We start from the raw sequence: 19,688 nt of genomic DNA, 5'->3' as shown, positions 1-19,688 counted from the left end.
GAAATGGGCACCACAGGCCAGTGTTTCTTAAGACACAAGTCAGAGGATCCAGGGAGTGACCGAAACCAGTTGTTGGCCTCTGAACAACCAGCACATGCTGACTAGATTTGTCCTTTTTTCTTTCCCACTATAAAACCTGACAGAGAATCACAATCATTACTGTAAGCAATTCCTATACCCTTATCCTGTTTTCACTGAGGTAAGAATGGGTTTTACAGTTTTAGAAGGTCAAAGAATATACTACAGAGACAACATGAAATAGATAAAGACAAAAATATTTACTGTCTGGCTCTTTACACAAGTTTACTAACTAGGATGGCAAGTTACTATGGCTTCTCCCCTATAGTCAACAAATTCTAGTACTGTATCAAACTATGTGGTGACTGTTTATAGTGCTAAACTCTGTGGAGGACAGAGATGCATGGCACTGATCCTCCTCTTAAGAAGTGCATACTGATGATATTAGAGACTAAGGTGGTGGTTGTAGGATGCCAATCTCTAATTCAGAAAACACCTGGGAGTTTACTATAGCCCAGATACAGCAGACAAAACAATGAACAAAATAGTCTCTCCCTCAAAAATCTGATAATTGGGTGGTAAAGAACATCATTCTGTGCAGAAAAATACATGGTGGTTCTGTCAGATGCACCAGGAGAATATTCCACCTCTAAAAAATAAATTTCTTCATATTTATGAGTTTAATGAGGAACATGCTAGAAGACAGACACAGAGAGTGCTATGGAAAGCCAGGAACCAAAGGACATGGGAGGTTGAGGAGGAGCATCAGGAGGATGCCATCAAGAAGGTCATCTACATAGAAGTTTGAGGATATTTAATAAGGGCTAAATAGAGAGACCCTGTCACAAGACTGTCATACAGACATGATAATCTGAGTCTGATCCCTAGAGCCCACAGTGCAAGGAGAGAACCAACTCCTCAAAGTTGTTCTCTGACCTCTACAAATGCACCATTGCACACACACTTTGCCTTACACAAGCAAAATACTTTTACTTTTACTTTTACTTTTTACATAATTATATTCTCTATAATTATTATGTGTTAGTTTGGTAACAAGAAAAAAAAAATATATATATATATAAATAAACCTTAAGTTAAAAATAGGGCTAGCCAAATAGCTTAGTAGGTAAAAGTACTTGTTTTGCAAGCCTGGCAACCTGAGTTTGATCCCTGGATATAAAAGTGGAAGGAGAACTAATTCCAAAGTTGTCCTCTGACTTCTACATGTGCACCCCTTACATGATAATAATAGTAATTAAAGCAGAAGAGGGTGGGGAAGATAAGGGAGAAGGAGAATCACTAAAACACTTTGTTTGAAAACGCCATAATGATATCAAATAGCCTGTATACTAATTTAAAGTAAAATGAGATTTTAAACAAAGAATCACCACTACCACTAATAACAACAAGAGAAAACTACTAGGAATTAGAGATGTGTCCTAGTGGCAGAGTGCTGCCTAGCACTACACACACATACAAAAATAAAACCCAATTATCAAACTACTCATTAAACTTAATAAATAAACATCAAGTACTGAGTGGACTCAAAACTCAAGATGAACAACCAAATTCAACATTCTAAAAGATAAATGTAAGAAGGCCAGCATTTTTATGGCACACACTCCCAGAACTCAGGAGGCAGAGGTAGGCAGATCTTTCTTAGTTCAAGGTCAGCCTGGTCTACATAGTGAACTCCACACCAGCCAGAGGTAAACACTAAGACCCTGCCTCAAAAGTGGTAAAAAGAATATGGCACAAGAATACACTTACCAGCCATAAGCAAACAGATGATACACATTGAAAAGGCAACAACCATGATGATAGGCAACTGAAAAATACAATTGAAAGACACAGATGTTTAGGAATAATCGGTGGCTATAAAATAATTATGTCCACCAAGCTTGGAAAAGATCAAAACTTCTGCAAACTCATATACACAAGATATTTTTTAATCAAACACTACTATTTATGGGTTTAAGCACAGTGACCTAAATCTTCAAACTGGTAAAGTTATGAGATCTAAGGAAACATGCTTCTGATCCAAACCTGGGAAATAACTGTCCAGGACAACAGACCTCTCTTTCATCCAGGGCACTTTGCCATCTGGCATAAGGACCCAGAAAAGCTGCAAAGTCTTGTGAACAGAGAGAAAAGAAAAGTATTCAAAACACACTTTGCCTTTCATTTACAAATTTATCTCTAGCAATTCTCTGATAAGACTGAAGTTCTCCTGGGGGGGAGGGGAGGACTCCTCTACAGTTCCTTATGTGTTCTTACACAAAAAGGAAGTATGGTAGAGTCACGAAAGAAAGCAAATACCCAGTTATTTTCTCTGTACTGTGGTCTTATCTTTGGGGGGTGGAAACAGCATTCAATCTTTTCAACAGAGGTGTTTTCTACACTTTCAGACACAATACTTTCAATCTTGAAAAATCATAAAAATTTTCTTACTGCCAGGAATTTCCAGTCCCTTGGAACACTTAAAGGACTGTGAGATTCTAATTCATCCACTGAATAGTTTCCAAGAAATAAGTCTATGGAATCCTAGAAAAGAAAGAAGGAAATTGTGAACTTTCCAAATTTGATTTGACTATACTGAACAATAATGCAAAAATATAACCATTCAATGCCAAAAAACATCAAATACAAACTTACTTGTCTAAATCCATCAGAAAAGTTGTTCTTGTAATACCGTAATAATGAGTTGCAACCATCCATTATAAGTCCCAACCGAGTTCTTTTTCCAGTTCTGGTTAAGAAAGGTCCAATTTTAAATTATATGCATGCATACTAAATTCTAAGTTTTATGAACAGTGACTGCTTTTTATAAAAATACATGATCAGTAAAGATATTAAAAATTATCCCTGAAAATATAGACATTTCACAAAGAAGTCACCAGCAGGCCCAAGAAATATATATAGTTGTCCCCTGTATCAACAAGGAACCCTACTAGACACATGTCTACAGATGTTCAAGTCCCTCATATAAAAAGGTATAGTGTTTCCACATATCTTATTCATACCCCCTTATTCTTTCTAAGTTACTTATGATGTCTAATACAATGTAAGTGTGAGGCAAATAGCTATCAGCCTGTATTTCCCAGGAAATAATGATACTGAAAAAAATGTGCACATGCTCAGTACAGACACAAATACATTTTCCTGAACACTTTGACTAGTGGCTGGCTAAATCCATAGATACAATTCATGGATAAGAGGATCAGTTGTATCTGTTCCCTAAAACATTACCAAGTAGATGCAAGAAAGTGAAACAGTTTTAGCTACAAAAACAAGAACTATGAAAAGAAGTACAGCCCATGTTAAGAGGTATAAAACAACAAAGCCACTAGCAATAACATCTGCTCCCAGAAAATCTTTACAGTGTTACAGAAAAGATCTAAAGGCACCTAGAACTAATAAAAAGAGCAGGAACATTGTCTGGAAACTTTGCAGAGGTACAGCTCACAGGCTGTGCCACATACCTGTGAAGTCAGACTGGTGATTTGGATGCATAGTGATGTCAGAGAAGCACCATAGAGCCCTTAACCCTCTCTGTGCATCAGACTGCCCCAAGGAGGATAGGAACCCACCAGTGCCTGAGCTTTATCTTCCAGTGATCTTGACACGACAGTCCTAGTACTTAGTTTGTAAAACTGTAACTCCAGAAAGCATTATGACTACAAGCCACTGATGTGGAATACAAATGAAAAGTGTGGATTACCTTGTAAAGTCAGTCTTCAAGGCACCAGTTCCTGCATACTGTTTGGCACAAGCATTAGCATTATCGGCCCAGGCTTTGGGAAAAACAACAGCTGAGAGTGATTAAGGTGCCAACTAAAGTACTTATATAAAATATTGATTTCAAAATTTGAACAACTTTGCTCCTTAATAGAAATTACCTACCATTTTTGTAAGTCTTCTCAAATTCATCTTGTTCTTCAAGCTTCTGTCCCACATGCAAAACTCCTAGTCTCTAGAAAAAGAATCACACCAGTATTTAAGAGTGCTAAGACTTTAGCAGACCCGACTTAGGAAGAAAAGGCAACAGTCTCCAAATCCTATCATGGGGGTTCTTTTCCTGCCGGTACAAAGCACAGGTGTGCCTCAGCTTTTAGAGCTCTTGTCCACCCACCACAGACTATAGGGAGTTCCTCTATTCACATTCCTTTAAGCCTGGGATAATAGCTAGATGGTACTCAGAAAGAGGGAAAAGAAAGGTAAAGTGAAACCTACTATGAGACTTAAGTTGTTACTCCTCTTTCCCTTCCATACCCTTTACCCTTCTGCCTTCCTCACCATTCACCATCCCAGGCTTCCATATCTAAGTCACTGAAGTCTTACTTTCTACCCCCAAGGACCTCTAAGAATCTGATGAATGCTACATATTCATCTTCCCCAAAACTGCACCCACACATGAGCTTATATACCAGTGCACACACACAGCCCTTTTTATAAAAGTTCCAGGGTAGCTGAGCCCCTGAATTCTTCTCTATGGACTACTTGTTGGAATCTACTGACCACATATTAGGAAGCCCTGACTTGGACTTTGTTTCAAATCAACTCTCTGAACCACCTCAGATAACACATTACCATCTCTTGCCAAGAATGAGTCAGAACGCCTCAGAGGCTTTTAGCTACACAAAAACTGCCCCTACTGGAGGGAAAAGCTCAGTGGGAGAGTTCCCACATCATCTGACAAGGCCACCTCACAGACTCCTACCCAAAGATGCTCTCAAGTTCAATATGTTTCAGTAAACTGTATTTAGCAAGTGAAACAGATTACAGAACCTAATTCAGCAGGCTCTGAGTAGCCATGGGACCAAACCATTCCTAATCCTTTTCTACTGAAAACTATAGCTGAAGTATCTTCAATAGACTAACACAGCACAAACTAGACTGCTCATTGTGGTGCTATTGTGTTCCCTGAAATATTGTGTGTTCCCCGAAATAAACTTATCTGGGGTCAGAGAACAGGACGGCCACAATATTAAACATGAGGATAGGCAGTGGTAGCACACGCCTTTAATCCTAGCATTCCAGAGACAGAAATACCTCTGGATCTCTGAATTCAAGGCCACATTAGAAACAGCCAGGCATGGTGACACATGCCTTTAATCCCAGAAATCCACCCTTTAATCCCAAAGAGTGACAGCAGACAGTAGAAAGATATATAAGGCGTGAAGACCAGAAACTAGAAGCATTTGGCTGGTTAAGCTTTTAGGCTTTGAAGCAGCAGTTCAGCTGAGAGCCATTTGGATGAGGACTCAGAAGCTTGCAGTCTGAGGAAACAAGACCAGCTGAGGAACTGGCGAGGTCAGGTAGCTGTGGCTTGTTCTGCTTCTCTGATCTTCCAGCATTCACCCCAATAACTGGCCTCAGGTTTGATTTTATTAATAAGTACCTTTAAGATTCCTGCTACAGCTCATCACTTCTTTGACACAGTTACTTTATGACTCGGAATAATTCCTTCTAAAGCAGACACCAAAATTTCCTGAGTGTAAAAAAATTGTCAAAAACAAAGCTCAATGCTTATAAATTATCTAGACATTTGGAACATACTTTGTCCTTCACAACAAATGCCAATGTGATTTAGAAATATAGTCTTTGTTTATATTTAAAATTGAATATACATATAGAAGAAGCCGTTTGCATCTATTTGTTCTCCTTAGCATAATCCTAATGATAAAAAAAAATTATGCCAGAAACATTTCATCAAGAAGCTAATGTCCCTTGTCAGAACAATAGATTCAAATAAAAATAATTTTTTTTGTTTTTTTGCTTTGAGACAGGGTCTCATATAGCTCAGGGTGGCTTGGATCCTCAGCTTCCACTTTCAAATGCTGTGATTATAGCTATGTGTCACCATACTCAATCTTTGTGGGATCAAATCCAGCACTTCATCCATACTAAGCAAGCACTCTACCAACTGAGCTATACCCTCAAAACAATCTTAATATACCACTAAATTAGAAAAAAAGAGCTGGATATGGTAGCATAGGTCTGTAATCCCAGAATTTAGGAGGCTGAGGCAGGGAAAACAAGAGTTAAAAGCCTACATGTGCTACAGAGTGACCCAGATATGACAACGTCAGAAACAAAAAGCAAAACAAAACAAATAAGACATATCTTAACACAAAAATATCGAATGTAGCTAGAGTTCCATAGAATGAACTCACTTATTCATTGCTGACATAAAAATAAACTGATATGGGACCTCTTAGAACGTAATATATTTGAGAGGCAGGCAGGTGGAGTGGAGGGCATCCAATACACAGTAGTAATAAAGACCAGAAACTGAGCTACTACCTGGAAGTTAGTAGGAAGGAGGAGTTAGTGAAAACAAGCTCCTAATCAATAGCCAGGAACAGGGACATCTTTAATCCCAACACCCGGGGAAGGAGATATCTCCATGGGACCAGACCAGAACAGATCTGCACACTGAGTCCAACCCAGGGCCCAGCTGCCGATCCTGCAAAACCCAACAACTTGAAGGTGTTACTGAGACTACCCTGTTCAGCTGAAATCCATCTGGGAGAGGAATCAGAAACCTACAGTTTGCAGTCTGAGGAAACAAGAGCAGCTGAGGAGTTGACGAAAGAGCAAAACGTGACCTGAGAACACAAAAGGTGGCGCTGCCCGGCCACTGAACCAGATCACCAGAATAGTAAGTAACACTTCACCAACTGAGAACAGGTAAGCTCCCATCTCCAGACCAGCAGATCAGGTCTCTAGCTCCTAGGCCCTACCCATCAGAGTCCCAGTGACCAGACAGCTACCTTTCCCTGCTCCCCCACCAAAAAAAACAAAAACAAAAACAAAAACAAAAAAACAAAAAAAACCCCAAACCCCCAAACCCCCCCCCAAAAAAAAAACTAACCCCTACAAACCTAACAACCACTGAGACCATAAGCACATACCCTACACCAACTGGAAACAATTGCTCTCAGAGACAGAACCCACTAACACTGATTTGACTAAGCTGCTTCCGAAGAAACAGAGCCCAACAGCACCAATTTAACAAAGAACTCCTAGTGAACCAAGACTAACAATTAGAACAAGTGAGGCACCCTCAGACACAGACACTGCCTGCACCCAACAGAAGAGATGAGTAGACGCCAGTGCAAAACTATAGGCAACAACATAAAGACCTATATGACAACATCAGAACCTAGTGATTCTACACCTACAAGACCTGAACATACCAAGGCAGAAGAAACAGAAGAAATCAACCCTAAAATGACTTTAAGAAGATGATAGAGGCCCTTAAAGAAGAAATAAAAAATTCTCTTAAAGAGGAAATAAAAAATTCCCTTAAAGAGGAAATGAAAAACTCCATTAAAGAGGAAGTGAAAAACTCCCTTAGAGATGAAATAAGAAATACCGTTAAAGAAATGGAAGAAAAACCAAAAAATTGGAAGAAATCAAAGAAAAAGTAATTAAACAGATGAAGGAAACAATCAAATTGAAATTGAGACAATAAAGAAAACACAAACTGAGGGAATGCTGGAAATAGAAATCCTGACTAAACAAACAGGAACTACAGAAGCAAGCATAACCAACTGAATGCAAGAGATGGAACAGAGAATCTTTGACAATAAAGACACAATAGAGAAAATAGATGTATCAGTCAAAGAAAACACTAAAGACAAAAAAGTCATAACACAAAACATCCAAGAAATTTGGGACACCACGAAAAGACCAAACCTAAGAATAATAAGAATACCAACTCAAAGGCACAGAAAACATATTCAACAAAAATCACAGAAGAAAACTTTCCTAACCTAAAGAAAGAAATACCTATGAAGATACAAGAAGCTTACAGAATACCAAATAGGCTAGATCCAGAAAAAAAAAAAAAAAGTTCCCTAGCCACATAATAATCAAAACACTAAACATACAGAACAAAGAAAAAATATTAAGAGTCGCAAAGGAAAAAGACCAAGTAACACATAAAGGCAAACCCATCAGAATAACACCAGACTTCTCAATAGAGACTATGAAAGCTAGAAGGCAGACACTAAGAGACCATGGATGCCAACCCAGACTATTATACCCACCAAAACTCTCAATCACCATAGACGGAGTAAACAAAATATTCCGTGGTAAAAACCATATTTAAACAAAACCTGTCCACAAACCCAGCCCTACAGAAAGCACTAGAAGGAAAAATCCAACCTAAAGAAGCTAAACACACCCATGAAAACTCAGGCAATAGATAATCCCACACCAACAAACACCAAAGAAGGACAACACAACACGACCACAAAAATAACAGGAACTAACAATCACTGGTCATTAATATCCATCAATATCAATGGTCTCAACTCACCTATAAAAAGACACAGACTAACAGAATGGATAAGAAAACAGGATCCATCCTTTTGCTGCATACAAGAAACACACCTTAACTTCAAAGACAGACACTACCTCAGAGTAAAGGGCTGGGAAAAGGCTTTCCAAGCAAATGGACCTAAGAAACAAGCTGGTGTAGCTATCCTAATATCTAATAAAATAGACTTCAAACTAAAATCAATAGAAAGAGATCAGGATGGACATTACATATTTATCACAGGAAAAATACACCAAGGTTAAGTCTCAATTCGGAACATTTATGACCCAAATACAAAGGCACCCACATTCATTAAAAAAAATAAAATAAAATTACTAAAGCTTAAAATGTACATCAAACCCCACACATTAATATTGGGAGATTTCAACACATCACTCTCACCAAAAGACAGATCTACCAGACTGAAACTTAACAAAGAAATAAAGGACCTAACAGATGTTATGACTCAAATGGACTTAATAGATATCTATAGAACATTCCATCCTAACACAAAAGAATATACCTTCTTCTCAGCACCCCATGGAACCTTCTCAAAAATTGACCACATGCTTAGTCACAAAACAAATCTCAACAGATACAAAAAAACATTGGAATAACCTCCTGTATCTTATCGGACCACCATGCCTTAAAGTTAGACTTCAACAACAAAAATTATAGAAAGCCTACAATCTCATGGAAACTGAATAATGCCCACCTGAAACACCAATGTGTCAAGGAAGAAATAAAGGAAGAAATTAAAGATTTCTTAGAATTCAATGAAAATGAAAGTACAACATACCCAAACTTATGGGACACTATGAAAGCAGTACTAAGAGGAAAACTCATGGCTCTAAATGCACACATAAAGAAGATGGAGAAGGGCTGGAGAGACGGCTCAGAGGTTAAGAACACTGGTTGTTCTTCCAGAGGTCCTTAGTTCAATTCCCAACACCCACATGGTAGCTCACAACCATCTGTAATGAGATCTGGTGCCCTCTTCTGTGTACATAATAAATAAATATTTAAAAAAAAAGAATCTCATACCAATGAATTAACAGCACAACTGAAAGCCCTAGAACAAAAAGAAACAAACTCACCCAGGAGAAATAGATGCCAGGAAATTGTAGCATGAATCTTAAAGGTACTTGTTAATAAAACTCAAACCCGAGGCCAGGTATTGGGGTGAATGCTGGAAGATCAGAGAAGCAGAACTAGCCATGGCTATCTCACCTTGCTAGTTCCTCAGGTGATCCTGTTTCCTCAGGCTGGAAGCTTCTGAGTCCTCCTCCACATGAATCTCAGCTGAACTGTGTTGCTCAAAGCCTGAACGCTTAATCAACCAGATGCTTAACTAACTACATGCTTTACTTTTTCAGTTCCTGGTCCTCACGCCTTATATACCTTTCTCTTTCTGCCCCCACTCCCTGGGATTAAAGGTTGGGTTTCTGGGATTAAAGGCGTGGGTCACCATGCTTAGCTGTTTTTAAAGTGGCCTTGAACTCAGAGATCTGATAGCTCTGCCTCCCAAGTGCTGGGATTAAAAGGCATGCACCACTACCACCCAACTTCTGCTATAGCTTACTCTTCCCATTTTCTAGCCAACATTTTTGGCTTTGTTCTAGTGGCTGTCTGTTCTGACCCCAGATATGTTTATTTTGGGGAACACAATACCACCACAGGAAATAATCAAATTGAGGGCTGAAATCAACAAAATAGAAACCAAGAGAATACAAAAAAAAAAAAAAAATCAATGAAACAAAGAGTTGGTTCTTTGAGAAAATGAACAAGATAGACAGAACCCTAGCCAAATTAACCAAAAGGCAAAGAGACAGCACCCAAATTAACAAAATCAGAAATGAAAAGGGAGATATAACAACAGACAATGAGGAAATCCAGAGAATCATCAGCTCACACATCAAAAACCTGTACTCCACAAAACTGGAAAATCTGGAAGAAATGGACAATTTTCTGGATAGATACCACATACCAAAGTTAAATCAAGACCAGAGAAACCATTTAAATAGACCAATAACCCCTAAAGAAATAGAAACAGTCATCAAAAGTCTCCCAACCAAAAAAAGCCCAGGACCAGATGGTTTCAGTGCAGAATTCTACCAGACTTTCAAAGAAGAGTTAATACCAATACTCTTCAAATTGTTCCACACAATAGAAACAGAAGGAACACTACCAAACTTTTTATGAAGCTACAATTACCCTGATACCCAAACCAAACAAAGATGCAACAAAGAAAGAGAATTACAGACCAATCTCCCTCATGAACATTGATGCAAAAATACTCAACAAAATATTGGCAAACCGAATCCAAGAATACATCAAAAAAATTGTCCATCATGACCAAGTAGGCTTCATCCCAGGGATACAAGGATGGTTCAACATACGAAAATCAGTCACTGTAATACATCAATATAAACAAACTGAAAGAAAAAACCACATGATCATCTCATTATATGCTGAAAAAGCCTTTGACAAAATCCAACACCCCTTCATGATAAAGGTCTTAGAGAGATCAGGAATACAAGGAACGTACATAAACATAATAAAGGCAATTTACAGCAAGCCAACAGCCACCATCAAATTAAATGGAGAGAAACTCAAACCGATACCACTAAAATCAGGAACAAGACAAGGCTGTCCACTCCCCCCATATTTATTCAATATAGTACTAGAAGTCCTAGCTAGAGCAATAAGACAACAAAAAGAGATCAAAGGGATACAAATTGGAAAGGAAGAAGTCAAACTTTAACTATTTGCAGATGATATGACAGTATACATAAGTGACCCCAAAAATTCTACCAGGGAACAGACAAACTCTTTCAGTAAAGTGGCAGGATACAAGATCAACATAAAAAATCAGTAGCCCTCCTATACACAAATGACAAAAGGGCTGAGAAAGAAGTCAGAGAAACATCACCCTTTACAATAGCCACAAATAATATAAAATACTTTGGGATAACACTAACTAAACAAGTGAAGGACCTTTTGAGTAAGAACTTTAAAACTCTAAAGAAAGAAATTGAAGAAAATATCAGAAAATGGAAGGATATCCCATGCTCATGGATAGGTAGGATTAACATAGTAAAAATGGCAATCTTACCAAAAGCAATCTACAGATTCAATGCAATCCCCATCAAAATCCCAACACAATTCTTCACAGACTTGGAAAGAAAAATACTCAACTTCATATGCAAAAACAAAAGACCCAGGAGAGCTAAAAGAATCCTGTATGATAAAGCAACCTCTGGAGGCATCACCATCCCTGACCTCAAGCTCTATTATAGATCTATAGTAATAAAAATAGCCTGGTACTGGTATAAAAACCGACATACGGACCAATGGAACCGAATTGAAGATTGTAACATTAATCCACACACATATGAACACCTGATTTTTTTTTCTTCTTTTTTTTTTTTTTTTTTGGTTTTTTTGAGACAGGGTTTCTCTGTGTAGCTTTGTGCCTTTCCTGGATCTTGCTCTGTAGACCAGGCTGGCCTCGAACTCACAAAAATCTGCCTGCCTCTGCCTCCGAGTGCTGGGATTAAAGGCGTGCACCACCACGGCCCGGCTGAACACCTGATTTTTGATGAAGAAGCCAAAACTATACAATGGAAAAAAGAAATTATCTTTAACAAATGGTGCTGGCATAACTGGATGTCAATATGTAAAAGATTACAAATAGATCTATATTTGTCACCATGCACAAAACTCAAGTCCAAATGGATCAAAGACCTCAACATAAATCCAGTTACACTAAACTTAATAGAAGAGAAAGTAGGAAGTACTCTTGAACACATTGGCACCGGAGATCACTTCCTAAATATAACACCAACAGCATAAACACTGAGCACAACAATTAATAAATAAATGGGACCTCTTGAAACTGAGAAGCTTTTGCAGGGCAAAACGTATGGTCAATAAGACAAAAAGACAGCCTACAGAATGGGAAAAGATCTTCACCAACCCTACATCTGACAGAGGATTGATCTCCACAGTATATAAAGAACTCAAGAAATTAGACATCAAAATACCGAACAATCCAATTAAAAAATGGACTAAAGAGCTAAACAGAGAATTCGCAAAACAAGAATCACAAATGGCTGAAAGACATTTAAAGAAATGCTCAACATCCTTAATCATCAGAGAAATGCAAATCAAAACAACTCTAAAATACCATCTTACACCTGTCAGAATGTCTATGATCAAAAACACTAATGACAGTCGATGTTGGAGAGGATGTGGAGCAAAGGGAATACTCCTCCACTGTTGGTGGGAATGCAAACTTGTACAAACACTGTGGAAGTCAGTATGGCAGTTTCTTAGAAAATGGGGAATCGAATTACCTCAAGACCCAGCCATACCACTCTTGGGCGTATACCCAAGGAATGCTCAATCATACCACAAAGATACATGCTCAACTATGTTCACAGCAGCATTATTTGTAATAGCCAGAACCTGGAAACAACCTAGATGCCCATCAACTGAAGAATGTGGTACATATACACAATGGAGTACTACTCAGCAGAGAAAAGCAATGACAGCATGAAATTTACAGGAAATGGATGTAATTAGAAAAAAAATCATCCTGAGTGAGGTAACCCAAATCCAGAAGGACAAACATGGTATATACTCACTCATAAGTGGATTCTAGATATCGAAGAATAATCAGACTGCAACCCACAGAACCATGGAGGCTATATATATGGCACGGGGGACCCTAGGATGACTGTAGCTTATAGTAAGATTTGGTTTTACTCAATTACTGAGCAACCCTCAATGAAACATTACACTATTAAGATAAGAATTTATACTGTATCAAGCTGATAATAGAAAAATTAATTAATTAATCTAAAAAATAATAAATAAAAGAAAAATATGAACTATTAAAAAAAAACCAAACAAACATATTTTGCTAAAGCAAAAAGGGGAAACTAGGGGCTCATCATTGCTCTCCACATTCTATTCTTCCCTTGTTTTATATATTTTAAAATTTTTTATCAGTGGATTCTGCTGGAGTATCCACCACAGATAAGGACTGGAGGACTCCTGTTGCAAATCACCCTCTGGAATGATGGAAGGATCTTTCAACTGACACTTGGAGGGGACCTGATCTGGTATTGGTGTGGGCCCGGAGTTCTGCTTATGTCTTTCCTCAGGACAATAAGATTCCTCATTGGGTTTCTGAGCACTGTGTGCACCCTGTGGCTGCAGCTGAAGCCCAACATGGCAGAGATCTATTGTGCCTTTGTGAAAAACTCTCCCCTTCCGATGCCAATGGGGATTGAAAGCCCAATATGGCCAGCTTTGGCAAGCATTAATGTAAGCCTAGGAACTGCAGCCAAGCGGTTGGATTCTCCAGAAGGTAATGTATGGTAACTGCTTTTTCAAGTATGTTTGAGAACATGTCACCCAGATACTTTGGAGATTAAGGACAACACTGAAGATCACTGACCTCCATTTATTAACAGTAGCATGCCGGCTAAGCATTTTCATTCTCACAATCCTATTCAAGCTGAAGCAGTACCTACTTCTTAGGAGTGGCTCTATGCAACATTTTTGGCCTCCTGAAACTCATTTAGCCCCCTTTGAAGATACCTTAAAATTTGTGAGCCTGAATTATGAGACCATTAGTTCTGCTCCTAGTGAGCTGCCTGTTTTTTCTTTATGGTTCTTAGTTGTTCTTTTGCAGAGCTGCCAGCTTAAGTAGTGCTGGGATCAAGAAAAATGGGCCTTGGTGGTTCGTGTTCCTGGAGTTGTGTCCATGCCAGTGGATGCCCACACGCTCCAAAAGAGAATTTGACATCGCTGCTGCCGGTGTTGCTGTTATAGCAGTGATGACCACCACTACTACTGTTTCTGGGATTGCCATTTCATAATTGGTTACTACAGCTAGCACAGTGCAGACCCTGGCAGCTAAAGTAGCTACCACTGTTAGTTAATCTTTCATTCTATTGGGCATAACAAATTTAAATCAATAGTTATATACATTTCAATTGGCTTGAAAGTTATAAATTTACAAACTCAAGTTCCATTTGCTCCCGGGATACCATCTTACAAGGACTCCAATTTGCAGTAAGGCTCGTTAAGGAAGGGAATGGCTCAGCTGCCTTTAACCTACTGGCTATGGGTGGGTTAAGACTTCTGTTAGTCTTTTCTGTATAGAACACACAGATTGCAAGCCCAGCGCCACTTAGAGATCTTTGGCAATAGTTAACTCTGCAGCTCTCACCCGATTGAGCCTGTACGATAATGAGTATTCAGAGACGGGTAATAGCTGGGTGGCACTCACCAACCTAAGACAGAGCTCCTGTGTGGCCTGGACAGGTGTCTCCATGATGGGTAAGGTGACCTGCTGACGTCCATGCAACCTAAGTCAGAAGCTCATTTTTTAGTAAAAGGGGGGGGGCTGTATGTTCCCGGCCCCCGTTTTGGGTAACTGTTGCCTTGCTTGCTGACCTTGACCTTGATATCCTCCCTATGCTAATTCCCTGTGAGATTCCATCCTCCTGAATGCTTGAGGGAAGTTCCTTGTCTGTGTATCCTGCATACTGGGCATTAACAGCTTAGATGCAAGATTGTAAAACATCGGAAGTGAACTTCTGCCCTCAGGGGTTCTCCCATTGTGCTGTAAGCCTGTATTTAAGACCTCCTCCCTCCTTCAATAAATAGCATTCTCATTCAAAAAAAAAAAAAAGAGGAAAGAAAGAAATTGAAGACAGCAATGTTTTAAAACAGGAAGTGGTAATGGTGTCATGGGCCTATGAGGATGCTGGACTAAAGTCTATCAAATTGTGCAAACAGGAAAATTGTATACTATGTGAATTATCTGTCAATAAAGATCTTATATAAAAAAGTAAAAAAATGATGGAATTTAAAAAGAAAGTAATATATTTATTCCCCTTAATTTTGTAATTCCACTTCTAGAAATTAGCACACCTAAAGTTAGTTTAATAATCAACTTGACACAACCTAGAGTCACTTGGGAAGAGTCTCAATGAGGGGTTGTCTAGATTAAGATGACCTGTGGGCTAATCGATTGTCTTGATTTCACTACTGATATGGGCAACCCAGCTTGACGGTGAGCAATATCACTCTTTTGTGTCCTGTGGAAATTTCAATGTATTGGCCCCCATAAGCTCATAGAGAATGGCATTATTGGGAGGTGTGGTTTTGTTGGAATAGGTATGGCCTTGCTGGAGGAAGTGTCACTGTGAAGATGGGCTTTGAGGTCTCATATATGCTCAGGCCACACCCAGTATCTCAGTACACTTCCTGTTGCCCATGGTTCAAGATGTAGAATCCTCAGCTCCTTCTTCAGCACCATGTGCCACCATGCTCCCTGCCATGATGATAATGGACTAAACCTTCAAAACTGTAAGCCTCCACCTCAAGGAAATGTTTTCCTTTATAAGAATTGCCATGGTCATGGTGTCTTTCATAGCAATAGAAACCCTAACTAGACATGTCATGAACTATGAAAAGAGGGAAAAGTAAGCTGAGCACTAGCAAAAATGCATATATTCACTCTCTCTGCACTTGACTGTAGATGTAACTGGCTGCTTCAGAATCTTGATTCTTTTACATCTCCATGTTGTTTAACAATTTCTTCCAAGATAAAACATCCCATCTTGTAGGAAAACTCATGACTACAAAGTAAAGAACTCAGAAGCTTAGCACGTCCCTGAAACTGACCAGATAAAACTAGGTCCCTCCCTCCCCAACTTATGAAAATACTAAGGACTGCTGAGATACCTTCAAAACCACAAAGTGACTCTTCCAATCTTTCAAGCTGCCTGCAAGTCATACAGTATCCTCCAGATTTCCAGTTTCACGAGCCATCACCTGTTAGTGTAGGCTGTAGGTAATATGCGTTTGAGTTATTTTTGCTTCTCTAAGTAACCCCAATGAACTCACTGATTGACTAAATTGGACTTCAATGGTTATCCTTACTTTGGTAAGGATATTGTTGTAGATTCCCTATCTGGAATAAATACGCATTTGTTCATGTCTCCCCAGGAATGCTCTCACATGGTACTTCAGAGTGATGGACTACAACCCAGAATTGTGAGCTAGAATAAATCTTTGCTCCCTAAATTGATTTTGTCAGCTTAATTAGTCAAAGCATTTGGATTAGAATTAGGGGATAGGGGTTGGGGTTAGGGTTAGAAAGAAAAAAGCATTTGGAAAGGAAACTAAAACCCAAAGGAAATAATTCAAGTTAATGATATTAAAAACAGATACATTTTGTATAGTATTACATAAATGCCCCAAAATACAGTAATGTAAATGGCTTAATAAATTATAGTTCAATATATACTATTAAAACTATGATTACATAAATACTAAAGGAAAATGGCAAACTAGGGACCATACACGTGCTCTGATGGTAGTTATGGAAAACTTGTATATACCAGTGATGGCAAGATACAAAAATAAAAACATTAAGTAAGGGTTCAGACAATGTGAGTACTTTTTGTTTCTGGTTTTCAAAGGTTCTTTTCTTCTTTTTTAAAACACATAGATTTTTTTTTTTGTCAATAAAAGATTCAAGAAAGTAATATTCACCTGCAGCTGGGCCTGAAGGGAACGTCGAGCTAATAAACTCTGGATCACATTTGTTCTATCGAGACAATCCATGCAGTTGCTGCGGAAAACTCCTTCTTGGTTTGTTACCACCTTGCCAGCAGAGTCTACTAAAAAATAACTGAAACACATTTATGTGAGCACTCTTATACTAAAGTACATTAAACATACCAGCGACACAAGTCTCAGAAGACAGGTTTTATGGGTGATCTTAGTTAAAACCATAAATTACAAGGCCAGAGGGAGTGCACATTAGGCATATTTCATTTTTCTAGACCAAATGAGAATATGAATGGCTGAGGCAACACAGTTTTTTTTCCAAAACACAGCTTTCACCTCACATAGGGAGAACAGTGAAGGAAACTATTGCTGTGGAAACCATGTTTCTTAAGGTTGCTTTAACATGATTACTTCAGCCATGTCCCAACACATCAGGGGTTAATGGTTTCTCCAAAATCCCTATCAGAATCTCCTGATTTACAAATAAAAATTCTTAGCCTTGAGAATCAATGCAATCACAATCTCTGAAGCACAGGTTGGAAATGCATTTAAATTTTTTTTTTCTCTTTTAAAATGAATAACCATTCAAATAGAACGAAATAGGAAGAGTACATTTTTGAAAATTCAATTTTCCTTTCCCTTTGATCACTCAAATATGTATATACAGTAGCCAAGCATGATGGCAAACTTCTGAGTGTATTTATTTATTTATTCATTCATTCACTCAATTATTTACTTTTGGTTTTTCGAGACAAGGTTCTCCGTAATAGTCCTAGCTATCCTGAAACTAGCTTTGTAGACCAGGCTGGCCTTGAGCTTACAAAGAGCTGCCTGCCTCTGCCTCCAAGTGCTGGGATTAAAGCTGTGTGCTACTACACCTGCCCCCCCCAATATTCTTGCATGACAGCAATTAATGGTGAACCCAAGGCACCACCCCCTCCACCAACAATGCCAAACCTAGCCAATCTCTTCTCCAACAGCCAGCCACAGTACAACCCTTTTTACTATCTGTGTTCATGACAGAATGTCACAGGAAAATAAAGTAACTGTAGTTCATAGCTATGTATACTAATATATTTTTAAAAACTGAACAAATGCTCATCAGAGACATAATTGAAATTTAAAAGAACATTTGGCATACTGTATACAAGTAAAAAAAAAACTGTCAAAAATTTAAAAATTAAACAAAAAAGTACATGTGGAGTACCAGGTTAGAACTATCACAGAGGTAAAACAATAGAATGGTGTATAGATTACTTTGGCTTTAAAACAAGACTGACATGTGTACACAGAACAGTAAACCCGTGAACCAGCACACTAAAACATTTAGCAAACATTTCAAAAAGCACCATAAAGATGTTCAAATCTTTTGCTCCACTAATCTTATATTGAAGAATCTTGTACAAGCAAAATTTTAACACACATAAAAAGATACACAATATTCATCTAAAGAGAACCACTTGTAGCACACTGTGTCAGAAGTAAGGAGAGGACCCAGACACTCCATGTGATAGGAAGCGTCTAATTAAAGATATGTTGTGACCTAACAGGCTGCAGAGAAAACACTGAAAATTATCATTACAAAGGCTCCTAACAGAATGCTGTGATAAAATGACAGACCACTGAAACCAAAACAGTAATAAACCAACTGCAATTATGTAAAAGTTGGAAAATACTATGAATATTCCTGACATTAGCCCATTTGTAAAAATTCAGTTATTCTTCAAACAATACTCTTCCAATACAAAAAAATTAAAATAAAACAGCATATATAAGCACTGATAACCCAGTGAAACAGCTTTACAAATCTGCTAAATAATATATAATTAATAAGATTGGCATATACAGCTATCTCTCCCCCTTACCTCTCTAAAGAAGTAATATGGCTTACCTTAATTCATCCTGTATTTCTGCTACTTGATCCAATAAAATACTTAGTCGGTCCCATCTCATATTTTTACACTCCTTATGGAAATCAAAGGCAAAATACCTACCAAAAAAACCCCACATACTCAGAAACTGAGGAGACCATTCAATTTCCTACTATTAATTAATCCCTATTAAGATGGTTTTTCGCTAATGTGAACATGCATTATACTTAGGAATATATAGAGTCTCCTTTATTCTAGGCTTATTAAAACAACAATTACTACTACTACTACACATACACCTCCCTATAACTTACTATTATTACTACTACCACACACAGAGACACAAGAACTATTACTCCCAAACACACACCTCCCTACTACTGCTACTACTACCACACACAAACCAACTACTACTATACACACATAACCACTACTACTACTCATACACACGACTACTACTCACACTACTACTACAATACATACATACTCCTACTACACATACACCAACCACTACTATACATACACAACTAGTGCTACTCACACACAGACATACCTTACTACTGTTACACACACACAACTACTACTACACACACACCTCCTTACTATGACTACTACTCACATATACAACTACTACTACACATACCTACTACTACACACACAACTACTATTCACATCCACCTTCCTATTACTACTACTACACACACATACGACAACGACTACTACTCAAACACACAACTACTACACACACACAACTACTACACACACACAACTACTACTATTATTCACACACACACACGCCTCCCATGTTCATATCTATAGTGGAGGGCAAATTAATTAAAACTATAAATTTTATTTTCACGTTATTCTAGTGG

General features: G+C 38.2%; 1 protein-coding gene across 2 annotated transcripts in view; it reads right to left on the bottom strand.

The window, feature by feature from the left end:
• Sacm1l (SAC1 like phosphatidylinositide phosphatase) overlaps positions 1-19,688 on the bottom strand; it is an 83,943-nt gene that overhangs the window by 3,336 nt on the left and 60,919 nt on the right. For both annotated transcript variants that reach the window (XM_036192879.1, XM_036192880.1), the window contains 7 exons: positions 18,837-18,935; positions 16,928-17,066; positions 3,922-3,991; positions 3,740-3,812; positions 2,674-2,767; positions 2,470-2,562; positions 1,789-1,846 (listed from right to left, as the gene is read on the bottom strand). In XM_036192879.1, the coding sequence (XP_036048772.1) occupies positions 1,789-1,846; positions 2,470-2,562; positions 2,674-2,767; positions 3,740-3,812; positions 3,922-3,991; positions 16,928-17,066; positions 18,837-18,935 (626 nt within the window). The remainder of the gene's footprint in view (positions 1-1,788; positions 1,847-2,469; positions 2,563-2,673; positions 2,768-3,739; positions 3,813-3,921; positions 3,992-16,927; positions 17,067-18,836; positions 18,936-19,688) is intronic.

This window comes from Onychomys torridus, chromosome 7 (assembly GCF_903995425.1).
Source record: "Onychomys torridus chromosome 7, mOncTor1.1, whole genome shotgun sequence".
In the NCBI taxonomy this organism is placed as follows: Eukaryota; Metazoa; Chordata; class Mammalia; order Rodentia; family Cricetidae; genus Onychomys; species Onychomys torridus.
This window is presented reverse-complemented; position numbering and strand designations above follow the sequence as displayed.